The sequence below is a fragment of the Canariomyces notabilis genome (genome assembly GCF_033297395.1).
Source record: "Canariomyces notabilis strain CBS 508.74 unplaced genomic scaffold N656scaffold_1, whole genome shotgun sequence".
NCBI lineage: Eukaryota > Fungi > Ascomycota > Sordariomycetes > Sordariales > Chaetomiaceae > Canariomyces > Canariomyces notabilis.
In genome coordinates, this window is record NW_027041823.1 from 18,769 (window position 1) to 32,282 (window position 13,514).

The 13,514-nt window shown below is 55.0% G+C and overlaps 5 protein-coding genes across 5 annotated transcripts; 2 read left to right on the forward strand and 3 right to left on the reverse strand.

Annotated features, from left to right (window-relative positions):
- Positions 1-838: 838 nt before the first annotated feature.
- On the reverse strand, positions 839-2,334 carry N656DRAFT_693533 (S-adenosyl-L-methionine-dependent methyltransferase; the record flags this gene model as incomplete). Its single annotated transcript, XM_064810669.1, has 5 exons — positions 839-1,301; positions 1,373-1,468; positions 1,595-1,697; positions 1,755-1,885; positions 1,946-2,334. Coding segments are annotated over 5 exons (1,182 nt in total), but the record flags the coding sequence as incomplete, so codon positions are not given.
- Positions 2,335-4,081: 1,747 nt separating this feature from the next.
- N656DRAFT_785822 (uncharacterized protein) lies at positions 4,082-5,701 on the forward strand (the record flags this gene model as incomplete). Its single annotated transcript, XM_064816466.1, has 3 exons — positions 4,082-4,165; positions 4,258-5,034; positions 5,090-5,701. 3 exons carry the CDS (start codon positions 4,082-4,084, stop codon positions 5,699-5,701), a joined length of 1,473 nt encoding a protein of 490 aa, XP_064674498.1.
- Positions 5,702-6,457: 756 nt separating this feature from the next.
- Positions 6,458-8,295, forward strand: N656DRAFT_840683 (uncharacterized protein; the record flags this gene model as incomplete). Its single annotated transcript, XM_064818957.1, has 3 exons — positions 6,458-6,799; positions 7,105-7,784; positions 7,917-8,295. The coding sequence occupies 3 exons, from the start codon at positions 6,458-6,460 to the stop codon at positions 8,293-8,295; spliced, it is 1,401 nt and encodes a 466-aa protein (XP_064674499.1).
- A 99-nt stretch (positions 8,296-8,394) lies between these two features.
- Positions 8,395-11,649, reverse strand: N656DRAFT_699644 (uncharacterized protein; the record flags this gene model as incomplete). Its single annotated transcript, XM_064810799.1, has 2 exons — positions 8,395-11,553; positions 11,617-11,649. The coding sequence occupies 2 exons, from the start codon at positions 11,647-11,649 to the stop codon at positions 8,395-8,397; spliced, it is 3,192 nt and encodes a 1,063-aa protein (XP_064674500.1).
- A 62-nt stretch (positions 11,650-11,711) lies between these two features.
- Positions 11,712-12,516, reverse strand: N656DRAFT_711 (uncharacterized protein). The gene is made up of 2 exons (XM_064811716.1): positions 12,194-12,516; positions 11,712-12,123 (listed from the first exon to the last, which is right to left on the reverse strand). Exons 1-2 carry the CDS (start codon positions 12,364-12,366, stop codon positions 11,865-11,867), a joined length of 432 nt encoding a protein of 143 aa, XP_064674501.1. The 5' UTR covers positions 12,367-12,516; the 3' UTR covers positions 11,712-11,864.
- Between the last annotated feature and the right edge of the window lie 998 nt (positions 12,517-13,514).

Consider the following 13,514-nt stretch of genomic DNA (forward strand, 5'->3'; position numbering starts at 1 on the left):
GGCTCGGGAAAGGAGATTACACCACTGGAACGGTTAGTGCAACGGGGCTACCTAACGCTACCGTAACTTTACACGTGAAAGAGACGCATCTAAGCGTCTGCAGGGCACCTATCACACCTCAAATCTGCCCACGGTGTCGGGCTCAGTGATAGTGATGATGATGTCGTCGAGAGAACAAAACGACTCACAATTGGATGCATCGCGATATTGGATGCAAGTTGCATAACCCGAGATTTTTGGACCACAGTGACCAATTGTCATTCGCTGCCCTGTGCCTCCGTCCGACCTGCCATGCAAGCCATCGCAAGCCCGGGCGCCGACGCACTGACCGTCGGCGAACCCCCGCGTGGCTTCCAGGCTATCGGTGACAGATTCGGTGGGTGTTGTCTCAAGCCACCCGCCGGCCCACAGGGCCTTGTTGCCTGTGAGTGAGGCACGACCTTCTAACGCTATCAAGCAGATGCAGTGATCTAGGCGTTTCATGCTCAACAAAGATACACCACAAGATTCAAGAGGAAATCATCTATGTAAGCTCACAATAACACGGTAGAAAACACGCAAAGTTGAAGCATAATTACTGTGTATATACAGTACGGTACAAGTACACGCCCTGGAATGTATATACAGAAGTCTCGGAATACGGACACAAATGTGAGTGGTATCATGAAATCATGAAACAACCGAGACAAGAATATGACAACGAACTCAGCAATTCCCCGCTTCAACTTCCAATTCCACTCATCCCCAATTAATGGAAAAGAAAGGGAAGGAAAAGAGAAAAAGAGGGGACAAACTACACGTACTGTAGCCAACCCATCCCTCCCATAAAGAATTGCCTTCAATAGTTGGGCGGCTTTTGCCCATAGACAATATGCAACGGCATATACGCCAGGCAGCTGTTATCGTGGTAGGCTCTGCGGACGTCGATCAAGAAAAGCTCGACCTGCTCTCTGGTCCAGCCGCAACCCCTGGTCAAAGGGCCCAGCGCGATGGCCTGGATGCCGTCGATGAGGATGGTGCGCCAGTACAGCCCCACCGTCTTGAGCACCTTGTTCTTGGGCCAGGTGCCGATGGGGATCTGCAGCACCCGCTCCGTCACGTTGACGAAGCCGCAGTCACGCATCATGTCGGCGAGCCGCCCGTTGGCCGCCGCGTGGAAGTTGATGCCCAGGTTCTCGAGCCCGTCTTTGATCAACGTCCAATACTGCGCCACTGGGTGGTCCGGCGACATGGAGTTGTTGGCCGAGATGGGGTAGTGGTACACCTCTTGCATCTCGAACCAGCCCCCGGGGCGAATGTGTCTGTAGCGGGTAACGCGTAGTCAGCACACTAACAGTTCCTCCCTAAGGTTAGGCGGGTATGGCGTGCGCACTCTAATGCTCTCCTCATGAGCCTAGGCCAATCCTTGATGGCCATGACCGTATGGCGCGAGTGGACGTAGTCAAAGTAGTTTCGAGGATGGAGCCACCTTAACAGAAGCATGTTAGTGAGAGGTTAAAGACGGGAAGCAGGCCGGACAGAGGGTCACCTACGGGCTCCTGGAGTGGACGTCAGCGTTAATCGCCCTCAACAGCAGCACGGCTAGCCGACTTACTCGATATCATCTACCATGAAGCGCACGTTCGGCGGCACCCACTCGGGCTGGATGGGACTTAGATCGACGCCGAGGACATTCGAACTTGGAAACAAATCCCCCACTTTGCAAACAGGTCAGTCGCGTCGTCACGAACATTAGCGTCGCACGTAAGGCATACTTTCAATCGCCCAAATGCCCGTCCCCGTACCAATATCTAGAATCTCGTGAGGGTGCTCCCCGATAGGCGCAAAGTAGAGCTGCCCGCAAAGCATCTTGACCATGGCGTGCTTCATGTCTTCGCGCTGCTGCCTGCCCCATGAAATATCAAGTGAGTGAGTGGCCCCGTGGCAGATGCTAAGGGCGCCTTACTCAACGTCGTCATTCGGGAAGTTGTACCGCCCCTCGCGGAACTTGTGGTAGCGGCGCCCATTCTCATAAATGTAGTCGCGCACGCTCTCGGCAAGCGACGTCGACGCGCTTGTGTTGTTGTCCGTTCCATAGCCCGCATCCGTGCCCAGGTCGTCGCTGTCGACAACGATGCTGCCGTCCTCAGCCTGTTCCACCGCAGCCTGCTCCTCCAACTCGTCGTTCTCCGTCGCGTCGTATCTGTCCTCGGTGGTCCCGTCTGGGGAGTCAGGCGGCCTGGAGGAGCCAGAAAACACATATGGAGGCGAAAGGCTTCCCCGTTGGCCCGTGGACAAGCTGGGCACGGAAGCCGAAAGGGAAAAAGACTCGGCGAAGCTGCTTTCTGGAAGGGAGGAGAATGTGGACGTGCTGCCGTTGCCGGGGAGAAAGGAAGCAGCATCGAGTGCCGTCCCGGAGGAGCTATCAGGGCCTTCTGTGGCGTCTGTCGCGCGTACTGCGCATTTTCTAGGTCCATGCTCTACGTTTGCTGAAGGGGAATCTGCCACCGAGGAGGCTTCGTCATCTGGCCGGACGCGTTTCTTTGACCGAGTCTCAGACTCAAGCACGACTGGTTGAGCGGAGTCACTCGGTGGTTGGTCCATGGTACCAGTATCCAGGATGGGTTCGGCGAAGGAGGATAGCTGGGTTGAGATCCAAGGAAGAACAACAGTGGCCGGGGCTCGGAGGGATACTTGAAGGGCACCCGTAACTAGGAGGGGTCTGACCGCGAATCTCAAAGCAGAGGACTGAGATGGTCAATTCTCCAGTCTCAAGTCGCGAGATTTTGATTCCGATGGTTTCACCGGATAATAATAAACTGGGGCAACACTGCCTTTCAGATGCAGATATCCAGAATGCTTTTCAGCAACAGCCAGGAGCATGTGCCAAACTGATATCGGTGTGCTGCCAGAAAGACTTTGGCCTCCGGAGCCAGCTCCGTTTCCTTGGGATTCGACGGATGAGGAAAACGGGAAGCAGGGCTGCGGCTGATCCAAATCTAGGTTTTTAAGAGCCCGTCAGGGACATGGCGCATGGCATATCCCCGGATTTTAATAGTCAGCCGATCAAATGGAGGGCAATCGGAGGGCAACAGGTGCTTGAGTGGATACAATAACGGGACGGGTGTGGTCTTGGCTGATTTTAAGTGGGAAAAGGGAGAGAAGAACGGCTGGCCAGTGGTTTGGCTCCCGTCAACATGAACCCACCCCCGAATGGAGCCTAAGGTGGGGGAGACAACTCGGTTCTAGTGTAAAGATTCAAACGGTCCCTTTGCGGTTCGTCAGGGAACAACCCCTCCGATAGCTAAGGTCCAGAATTCAGGCGATAGGTAGTTATTAAAGCTTCCTGCAGGGAGTGGCCTATCGGGTTGTTTCTGTGTCAAGGCCACATAAGTGGATGAAAAGGCAAGACATTGTGCGAGAGATGCTGGGTGGATTTGTATCTCACTGAAAAAGGTAGCCATCTGCGAGATCTACCCTCGACCACCACCACGACCAGATCATCGGGGACAGAGTGGCCAGATTGAGTTAGTGTAACCACCAAGCAAACACACCTTGTGAGCCTTTATTATATAACGTTAATATAATATTACCGAACCTGCAGTGTCCATAGTGCGCCATTTCTCGGGCACGGCTGGATTCTGTGTTGCTCTGTGTCACACCAAAACCTCGGAGCAACTAGTCTAGGTCTTGTTGCTTTTAACACTGGCCTGTCGATGCGATCTGTCTCTTGTGAGTGGTGAGTGGATGGGGTGGATTTGCTTGAGGTAAATTGCAGCAATAAATTGCCTAAGTCGCACAAAAAGCAAAGCCTGCCAGTGGTGCATAGGTGCGGAGCTCACCTTCGACCTAGCCACAGTTGTGGCTGAAGCAGCTTGGAGGGGCCACTGTGCGCTGAGCTTCAGCCTCGCCCGTGTGGGCCCAACACAAGGCAGACCCAAACTGACGTGGGCCTGGATCTCTTGCAGCACTGTGACCATCAACCAACTATTTTGCTGATGAACAACCGGTTTAGCCTTCCTGCGCAACACCACGTCAAGACTGCCACCTCGTACAAGAAGAGCATCACTCCGGCTACCGAATTGATTACTCCGTCGTCGCCATGGCCGACGCAGCGTTTAAGCCCGAGAAGGACTTCTCCAAGGAGGTCGACAAGCAGATTCCCGAGGCCGAGCAGCTCGCAAAGGTAAATAGATAACGAGCTAGTCACTCTCTGAATCCACCTCCCTCGAGCATTTAATAAAATAGCAGAGCTGATGCTTATCCCCGGCGTGATAGACAGACATCCAAGCTGCCATCGAAAAGCTCTCGGCTCTAGAGAAGCAGACGCGCCAAGCGTCCGATCTCGCATCAACATCACGAATCCTCATCAGCATCGTAACCATCTGCAAGAATGCTGGCGACTGGGGTCTACTCAATGACCAGACCCTGGTGCTATCCAAGAAACATGGCCAGCTGAAGCAGGCCATCACCAAGATGGTGCAGACCGTTATGGGGTTCCTTGACGAGACACCTGATATGGCGACCAAGCTATCCGTCATTGAGACGCTCCGCACAGTGACCGAGGGCAAGATCTTCGTTGAGGTGGAGCGCGCTCGCGTAACCAAGATCCTCTCCGACATCAAAAAGGCACAAGGCGACCTCAAGGCGGCCACCGACACGCTCTGCGAGCTCCAGGTCGAGACGTTTGGGTCCATGGACCGGCGCGAGAAGGTCGAGTTCATCCTGGCACAGGTGGCGCTATGCATTGAGAGCGGCGACTGGACACAGGCTGGCATACTCAGCCGCAAGATCAGCACCAGGTACCTGGCCCGGAAACCCAAAAAGACGCCGGAGCAGCTCGAAAAGGAGAAAAAGGAGCGCGAAAAGAAGGCCAAGGTCGAGCAAGAAGCCGAGCCCCAAGAGGAGGACGATGTGACAGACCTCAAGCTGCGATACTACGAGCAGCAGATCATCCTGGCCAAGCATGACGCGAAGTATCTCGACGTGTGCAAGCACTACAGACAGGTGCTGGATACCGAGGCAGTGGAAGAAGACCCAGAGAAGCTCCGGGCGGTATGTATTCCGTCTGATCTGCGTCGGATAGAGCCTCCTACTGACTCCGCTACAGGTGTTGCAGAGAATCATATACTTTATCATCCTCGCTCCTCACGACAATGAGCAGCACGATCTGCTGCACAGAATTCACAAGGACCCTCGGAACGCCATGGTACCCCAAGACGCCGAGCTCCTCAACCTGTTCACGGTACACGAGCTCATGCGCTGGCCCGAAGTGTCGAAGCTGTTTGGACCGCACCTGCTCAGCACCGACATATTCGACTCAGTCAAGGGGCAGTCCGGCGACGACAAGGCGTTCGAGCGGTGGCAGGACCTGCGCAAGCGCGTCATCGAGCACAACGTCCGCGTCGTGGCCAAGTATTACACGCGCATCCAGATGGGCCGCCTCACACAGCTGCTCGATCTCAGCGAGGACGAGACGGAGAAGTACATCAGCGAGCTGGTGACGGCCAAGACGGTGTATGCCAAGATCGACCGGCCAGCACGCATCGTCAGCTTTGCGAAGCCGCGCGATGCCGACGACATACTCAACGAGTGGAGCTTCAACATGAAGAGTCTACTGGGTCTTTTGGAGAGGATCGATCACCTTATTACCAAGGAAGAGATGATGGCGCGGATCCAGCCAGGGGTCAAGACAAAGAAGGGCAAACAATCCAAGCGCTAGTCCAGCTCTGCGCAGAAGCAACTTGGTTCGTAGATGACTGTACGAATAGACATGATTTAGGGAACCGAGTGCTTGCTCGGGCACATGGGACAGATGAAAAGTGTCAGTTGGCCGGGTCTTTTTGACACTGTCTCTCACCGCACCCCTTGCTACTACCGAAGACAGTGTCCGAAAGCTTGCATTTCAGAGGCTGTGGCACCCGAACTCAACAACAGCTTGCCCAATCGGCCCGCTGCGTTCTCTTTTGCAGACGTTGTGGCATTTAACGGCGAGATTGAGTGTCAACGAATCATCGCCCTTCACACTCAACACGGGAACTTTTGCAATACGTTTCGCGTCCTGGAAGAGAGCAGAAACTTCAGCAGGCTGACGGACTTAGATAGCAATCGCCGCTAGGCATGGGGTTGATTTCCAGTTCACTAGGTAGAGTGTGCGACGGTGCACTCGTTACGTTGAAATCCATGATCCCGTCCGTAACTTCAAGGACCTGGAGGTGTCGTCGGTACGGAGTAAAGGGAGCCGAGCGGAGTCGGACTGGACAGCCGGGCCGCAGATCACTCACCCGAGCCGAGCAGTGACATCAACACCCTGCATTACCGGCGTGCCATCTCTGCTACCAGCAGGTGTCCTCAATATCTCCCTCCGTAGACCGGAATAAAAGTAAATTACCTTAGTGTATAACCCAATCCTGTGATCCCCATATACTCAGCCAGGCAGCCTCCATCTCCGTCCGCTTTGCAGGTTTCAAACAGCATCATGTCCAGCAAGCACAGTAGTAACGTTCGGGTCAGCTTGGGCTGTGTAGGCAGTCCGTCCTTTGACCCGGCCAAATCGCTACATGACCAAGAGACGCACGCCCGCGCAGTCTGTCTCTTGGAGGACGACAACCGGTTTGACGAGGCGATTCGGACCTGGTTTCGGATTCCCGAGGGAAAGGACGGGGATGGGGATGGCTATGTATATCGTGCCGTGGCCGAGGTCACGCTGGGGTTTGTACAAAAAGTCATCGAGAACGACATGAACACGCGCAGGACCGAGTTGTTGGCTGAGGGAGAGGGCGGGTGTACGTCGAGGTGGTACAAAGCGCCGGAGGGAGAGGTAAGTTAAGCTAGGGATGTTCTTGGGTTCTATTACTCTGTTTCGTTCGTACTTGAGTACTTCCAGCTCGATCAGAAGGCGGTGCTGTTGTTCAAGTCTGATGTTTCTTGCCTGATGGACACCCCTGAGTTGAACCCTTGGCTTCAACCCCTATCCCACCCACCCCTCATGGCTTCAGCTGTTGGCACACCTTAGTTCACAGTATCTATGCTTCCCCAAAGCCTCCCGTATGTATCTCGCTTCACACAAATAACTCTACATGCCGAGAGCACATCTTATCAAACCCGGCTCTGACCCGCCAGCAGCACACCCCATCGCCCACGGCCCCCGACGTAACATCCTACATCAACATCTTCCTCCCCACAACCAACACCTCCTCGGCCCTCAAGACTTTCCAGGCCAACGCCCGCAAATCCTCGGTCCGCCAGCACGTCGCCACGCACCTAGTCGCGAAACGCTTCTTTTTACCATCACATCCCCTCACCAAAGACCTATCAAACATCCCACGGTGCAAGCAATCGCCGGTGTTGAACCCGGCTCTGGATTTTTGGGCATGGTCGTGTCAGCTACTGGGGTGGTGCGGACCGCTGGGCGAAGAAGAGGACCAGTCGACACTGCCCGGAGCGGATGACCGTGACAAACGGGATGAAGCAATCGATTTGAGCCCGGGTCAGGCGACAAGAAGGTGGCAGATGTGGAAAGGCAGCCACCCCATTCTGCCCGTGATGATGCACCATTTCGGCTGCGCAGTGCCCTCACACGAGGGGTTGATGATTGTCAAGATTCTGGCAGAAGGCGGTAGCGGTGGCGGTGCGGGTGGTGGGAAGAACAAGACGAAAGGGGAGGAAGCGGCTAAGACGCAGAGGCCCAACAAGAACAAGAAACGGAAAGTGGTAGACATGGGCAGCGGGAACGGCTACTGGACCATGATGCTGCGCGGGTACGGGGTGGAGGTGGACGCCGTGGATAACGGCATGAGTAAATGGTTCGTGCTTCGCCCTTCGCCCTTCGCCCTTCCCCGTCCCCAACCTCTTTGCTCGCTCTCGCTTCACCATACACATATACCATCCGGGTAGCACTAGGCGCTGACAATGGCAAATGGGGAATGCTTTGAAAGGCGAACCACCTGGATCCCCGATACGCTCATCCAAACAGGCACCGGCTACCTCGCCAGCCACCCCGATCACGATAGCCTTATCCTGCTGCTGGTCTACCCCGTCGTGGGCGGCAATTTGACGGGCACTGCCGAGGGCTCCTTCACGCGTGACCTGGTCGCGGCCTACAAGGGAGACACGCTGGTCGTGGTGGGCACCCAAAACCACAACGGGTATACCGGCTTTCCAGACATGACTATGGACGAGTTCATGGAGCGGGAGCATAGTGGCGAATGGGTCAGGACAGTCCAAGTTGCGATGCCGAGCTTTGCGGGCAAGGATGAAGCCTTGTTTGTTTTCCAACGAGTTCCGGCTCTTGGGGATGATGGGTCTTTGAGATAATATTCGTCCTTTGGAGATCTGGCGACAGATGGCCGAGATGCTACTCGGATGCCATTAGCTCAGCCAACCTGAGCACACTACATGTTCAACCTTCAACCCTTACTTCTTCTTCCCTCCTTTGCCTTTCCCTCCCTTCTGTCCATCTCCAGCACCTCCTCCCCCGCCTGTGCCTCCTGACATCATCACCGTCACCTTCCCAACCGGCACGACATTGAACGCCTCCTCCACTTTCAGGCCCTTGATCAACTCCACTTCCCTAGGCCACATCTTCTCCACATCTCCGGCCGTCTCATCCACGACCCCCTTCTTCCCGCTGGCCGCCCTCCACCGCTCCACAATCTCCTTCACCGCCTTCCCCTTCTTAACCTGCCCAGGCTGCAGCTTAGCCTTGTACTTGAGCTTCCCCAGAGCGTTCCACGGCGCGCAGACGGGAATGACTTCGAGTATCTCGTCGCCCGGCAGCGGGGTGCCCACCAGCGCATCCAGCTGCGTCATGGATTCTGCCTCGGCGTCGTCCAGCATGTCAATGCCCTCCTCGATCATCAAGCGACGAACTTCTTCGTGCTCTGCAATCTGCTTCTTTGCGCGCTCCTGTGCCTGGCGACGGCGTTCCCTGGCTGCCGCTGCGTCCGCCTCGCGCTTGGCCTTGGCCGCAGCTTCGGCCTCGGCTTTCTGTCTCGCTGCGGCGACGCCGAGGAGCTCCTCCATTAAGGCGCGGTCTTCCTCATCCTGATCTTTGTATTTGGCCGCTATCTTCTTCGCTTTACCTCGTTGCCCGCGCTTATGTGGCTGGGATTTTTTGTGAGGCTGGTTTTGAGAGGAGGAGGGCGTCTCCGGACGGGTGGAAGGGGTACCGGTTGAAGGCGGGGAAGGGCCCATGTCTTCCGCTCCGTTATCTTCTTCGACGGGGGCTTGCGGGCGATTGACATCTTCCTCTGACTCAGCAGGAGCAGGTTCCCCTTCGCTGAGCTTGAGATTGGCCATCTCATCCGACGGGGACTCCTGGCTGCTCCGCGGGGCATTTCGCTGAACTTCCGCATTGCCTTTCGTGCCTGGTTGTAGGGGGTTTGCCCTCTCGTTCTCGTCGACTTCTTCCTCGCTGTCGCTCTCTGAATTCTCTCCTGGGTCCTTTGTCTGAACGCCGCTATCCTCAGGTTTTGTGGTCGCGGCTACCGGAGCCGTACTAGAGGGCCCGACACCGCCGGCAGCATACAGTCTGTGCTTGACATGCTTGGTTTTGCTTTCTTCCGAGATCTTGAACAGTAGGCCGAACCCGAGGGTCAGAAGAGCCGGGGGAAGGGGATTGCGTTTGCCCCGGACCATAAAGGAGCCCATGGGAAGATACTCCCCAGCAGGAGCCGATTTGGAGACCTGGTCGGCGTTTACCCACCAGGCGCCCATGGCGGCCTTCGAGTCCCACGCATTAGAGCAGCAGACGGACAGGTTACCAGCTTGTGCGAGCGTTGACGGCGGAATCGGAGCATCAGGTGTTTTAGGGTCGTTCTTGATAATGACGGTTGGCGCGCCGTGCATGTCTGCGTGGACATAAACATCGCCCTTTCTCAAGTACCGTTTGTAGAGTATCTCATTCTGCTGAGCGTCCCGGCCACCGAGTACGAGGTAACCGTCAGAGGATATGAACCACAGAAATTTCTCAAACCACATTGGTTTCCTAATAGGCTGAAGCACAGGCTTCTCCTGTTTCAAGCCTTTCTTAAGGTCCTCGGCAATCTTCTGTTCGGCGTTCCTGAGCGCTATTTCAGACTGCATTAGGGTCTTCTGCTCCTTGCCGGCTGCCGTGCGTTTCTGTTCGTAGTACTCTCGGGCATTGTTCCATGGGCTAATCTTAAGATTGATGTCAATTGCCAGGCGCTTATCCACTGCCTTGGCTTTATTTGTCTCTGCATCGTGGACGGGTTCGTCATCTGTGTCGTAGTTGAAGTCCGGCGGCTCATCTGCCTCGGCTTCTTCTTCCTCCGCTTCGCCAAGGAGGAGCGTGATGGTGTTCTCATGGAGTCTCATAGGTAACTTGATAATTTCAGCCACAGGATTGTGTTGTTTCTGCTCTCGCTCAACCAGTTTGTTGACGTCTACCCAGTCCATGCCTTGCTGAAGCAGGCCATTGACGGCATCCATTGTCTCTTGAACCCGTTCGATGTTAGCCTCGATCGCCGCAGCTTTGCGCAGGTTTAGGATTTGAGCCTCTTGGAGCCCCTCTATCCGCTTCGCCTGATCCTGCCGGGCGGCATCGAGCTTCTTCTTGGCTGTGGCTTCGCGTTCCTGCAGGCGCGACTCAAGTTTTTGGCCCTCAAGCGAGGAGAAGAACTCGTCGACCGTCTTGTTGAAACCGTCAAACGTTAGAACTCTGCAGCTTGGATTGTCCTCGAACTGTTTTGGCAGAAAGGGCTGGAAATCCTCATAAAGGAGATTTCGCGCAGCCGTATCTTTCCGGGAATCCTCTTCATCCGCTGGCTCTTGCACCGCACGGGGGTTGGGCTTGGCGATGATGTACCCTTTCGCGACAGGCGAGCTAGTGACGCCGTCCAAGATGGAGCGCGCTTGCGTCAGTGACCGAAACAAGGCGTCAAGCAGCGCGTCATTATCTAATATATCTGCTGGCTTCGCGGTGGAAGCAAATCCTGTCAGGCGAAACACGTGGTCGACTAGCACCGGCGGTAACTCAGTTATCGTAGTGGCAAGCCCTCTTCTCAGCTCGTCTGAACTTTTCTTCTTAGTCTGCTTCGAAGCTGCTTGGGCTGCAGCCATCTGAAGAGCATCTCGAAGACGCTCTCGGGTTAACTCAGGAACCCCTTTGTAGTTTTGCCTGTTCTCGAGCGTATACGTCAAGCCCACTCGTTGAGGCTCCTGGCCTTCCCCTTCTGGGACATTTCGGAGTAGGGCAAGAATCTTGAGGTCGGCATCGGTAAGAATGATATTTCCGCTGGCAAAGAACTCGAGGTACAATCGGTAGGCGCCATCGCTGAACTGAAACTCGATGATTCGGTCTGTGCCAATCTGTGAGATTCCGGTGACCCGCCTGGTCTTGAGAAACTTGCGAAGACGCGCGACGAAGTTGCTCGGAGCGGGGGCGGCGGGGCGAGCAAAGTCGGTCAGATGGCAGCGAAATCCAGACTCGATGAGAAGCTGCTGTTTGCTATTCGGCTTGGCGAATTTCAGGAGGAAGATTTTGGAACTGAGGTCGTAGATATTTGCGACCCGTAGGGACACGAGGGCTTCCGAGAGCTCGTGAGCGATTACCTGAACATGACAGAAATGGTGAGAGGTTGGTCACCGGCCTGGAAACGCAGCTGACTTACGTACCCTGACGTCTAATGATGAGAATCTTTGCTTCATGTTGGGTTTGGTTGTTCTTGGGCTTGGCCAAGCTGACAGCGAGGACGAAATTCTTCGATGTCATACCCATGGCGGGGCAACCTGTCGTCAAATCCTCAGAAGAGCAAGTGGGGTGTGATGCAACTTCGGCCCCGCTGAAACTGCCCCATTGAAGAAGCCCTTGCCCTCTCAATGCCCTGCAGGAAGCTTGCGAAAATCTTGGGAGTGGGAGTGAATCAATGCAGAAAGTGTAGTCCTCTCAAACGGTTTTGCCTGATGATGAAGTGATGTACCGCGGCGAAAGCCAAACCACCAAAGAGCATTCCAAAGATCAAACACATGACTTGCGCTGTCCACAGCTGCATAGCGGCGTCTAATTTCTTGACTGGCCTTGATCTTGGAGTGTGAGGCTTCGGTAGGTTGAGGTTTCTGTAGCAGGAGGTGGATGGAGGCGCGGGAGTTTCTCCCGGAGAAGAACAGAGAAACAGATGGTGTCTCCGAGTCGTTGTCAGGGATATCTTTACCGCCTCCACTGTCTCTCAAGGTGGCTCGTTGTCAAACTTACTGTGGTAGAACACGGACTCCGCTGGTCTCCTTAGACGCCAAAATACCGTACCTAGTGACACCTGACAGAAAGCAGATAGTACTTCTAACTGACAATTCGAGGCATTCACCTAGACTGAACGTACCGCAACCTCCGATCTGAAACGCTACTTCGTTGACTGCTGGAAGCCACATACGTCCTTAATATTCTATATCCGCAAGGTAATTCTGGCGGGAATTGGTCAATCCCTCTAGCAGGCTGGAAAGCTTGAAGAAGCTTGAAAAGAAGAAAATAGTCAACGTTAAGATCTCGTTACTCAGGGAATCTGGGAAGCCCATTGTCTCAAATTTAGCTTCCACCTTTCCGGAACGGCATTGGTAAGCCGTCAGCTAAGAGCTCAGCCTTCACGCACTAGGCTCCAGCCAGTCCTTCTCAGTAGGAGAGAAAATACAATAATCAGGTGAAGCTTGGAAGAACCCTTCTGGCCGCGGGGTTCTACACCAAATAAGTCGGAGCCAAAGTCCCTCGATGGGTGTTGCCGAGGGCCGCTAGCACCGAGAACGCCAAAGCATTTTCAGAGGAGCCGTTCGGAGGCACCTGCCCGGCCCGGCGGATAATCCCGGGCTCGACGATCAAGGGACCGCAGTTGTCATGGCAACCCACCGGAAACAGCGTGCTTGCACGAGCGGGCGGTTGGAGAAGACCTCGGCTGGTATCAACAAAGTTCTTAGACGGGAAATATCGCAACTTTGGCGTAAAACCATTCCGGCCGAGGTTTTCTGACCGCTCCGGCTGCGCGGTGATGGATGGCGGCAGGCTGGGCCTTGACGAGTTCTGCGCTTGCAGAATCTCTGTGGGAAGGCTGGGGCCGAACGGCCCAATCGTAACAACACACGAAATCTTTGTGTTGAGACAGCATCGCTGTGAGAGCAGCGGTTGACAGCCAATTGCGAGGACCCGGAGCTGGATGCCAGCCCGCAGATTCCCTTGTTCGTCCAACCTCCCCAGCCACCTATCAGCTGGGCTAGCAACCATGTCCTGTCTTGGACCCACTGGCCAGTCAGAGCATGCAGCTCTGAGTGGGTCGATTCAGGTGATTTTCAGAGATCCCCCGGTGTCACACCCACAGAGCCTATTCAAACAGAACTGGCAATGCGCGCCGGTAACCGCGCTTGTGAGCATCAAGTGCTGCTTCAGGATGGACCAATTGACGCACAATTCCATTTAATCCGTGGGATCGAAGAGGCTGGAGTTGGTTGCCCTTTTTTCAATTTTTGATGTTGCCGAATTCCCAAACGTCAGAGAGGTTCGGTGGATGTGCTTTTTCAGCTCGCAATGGGAC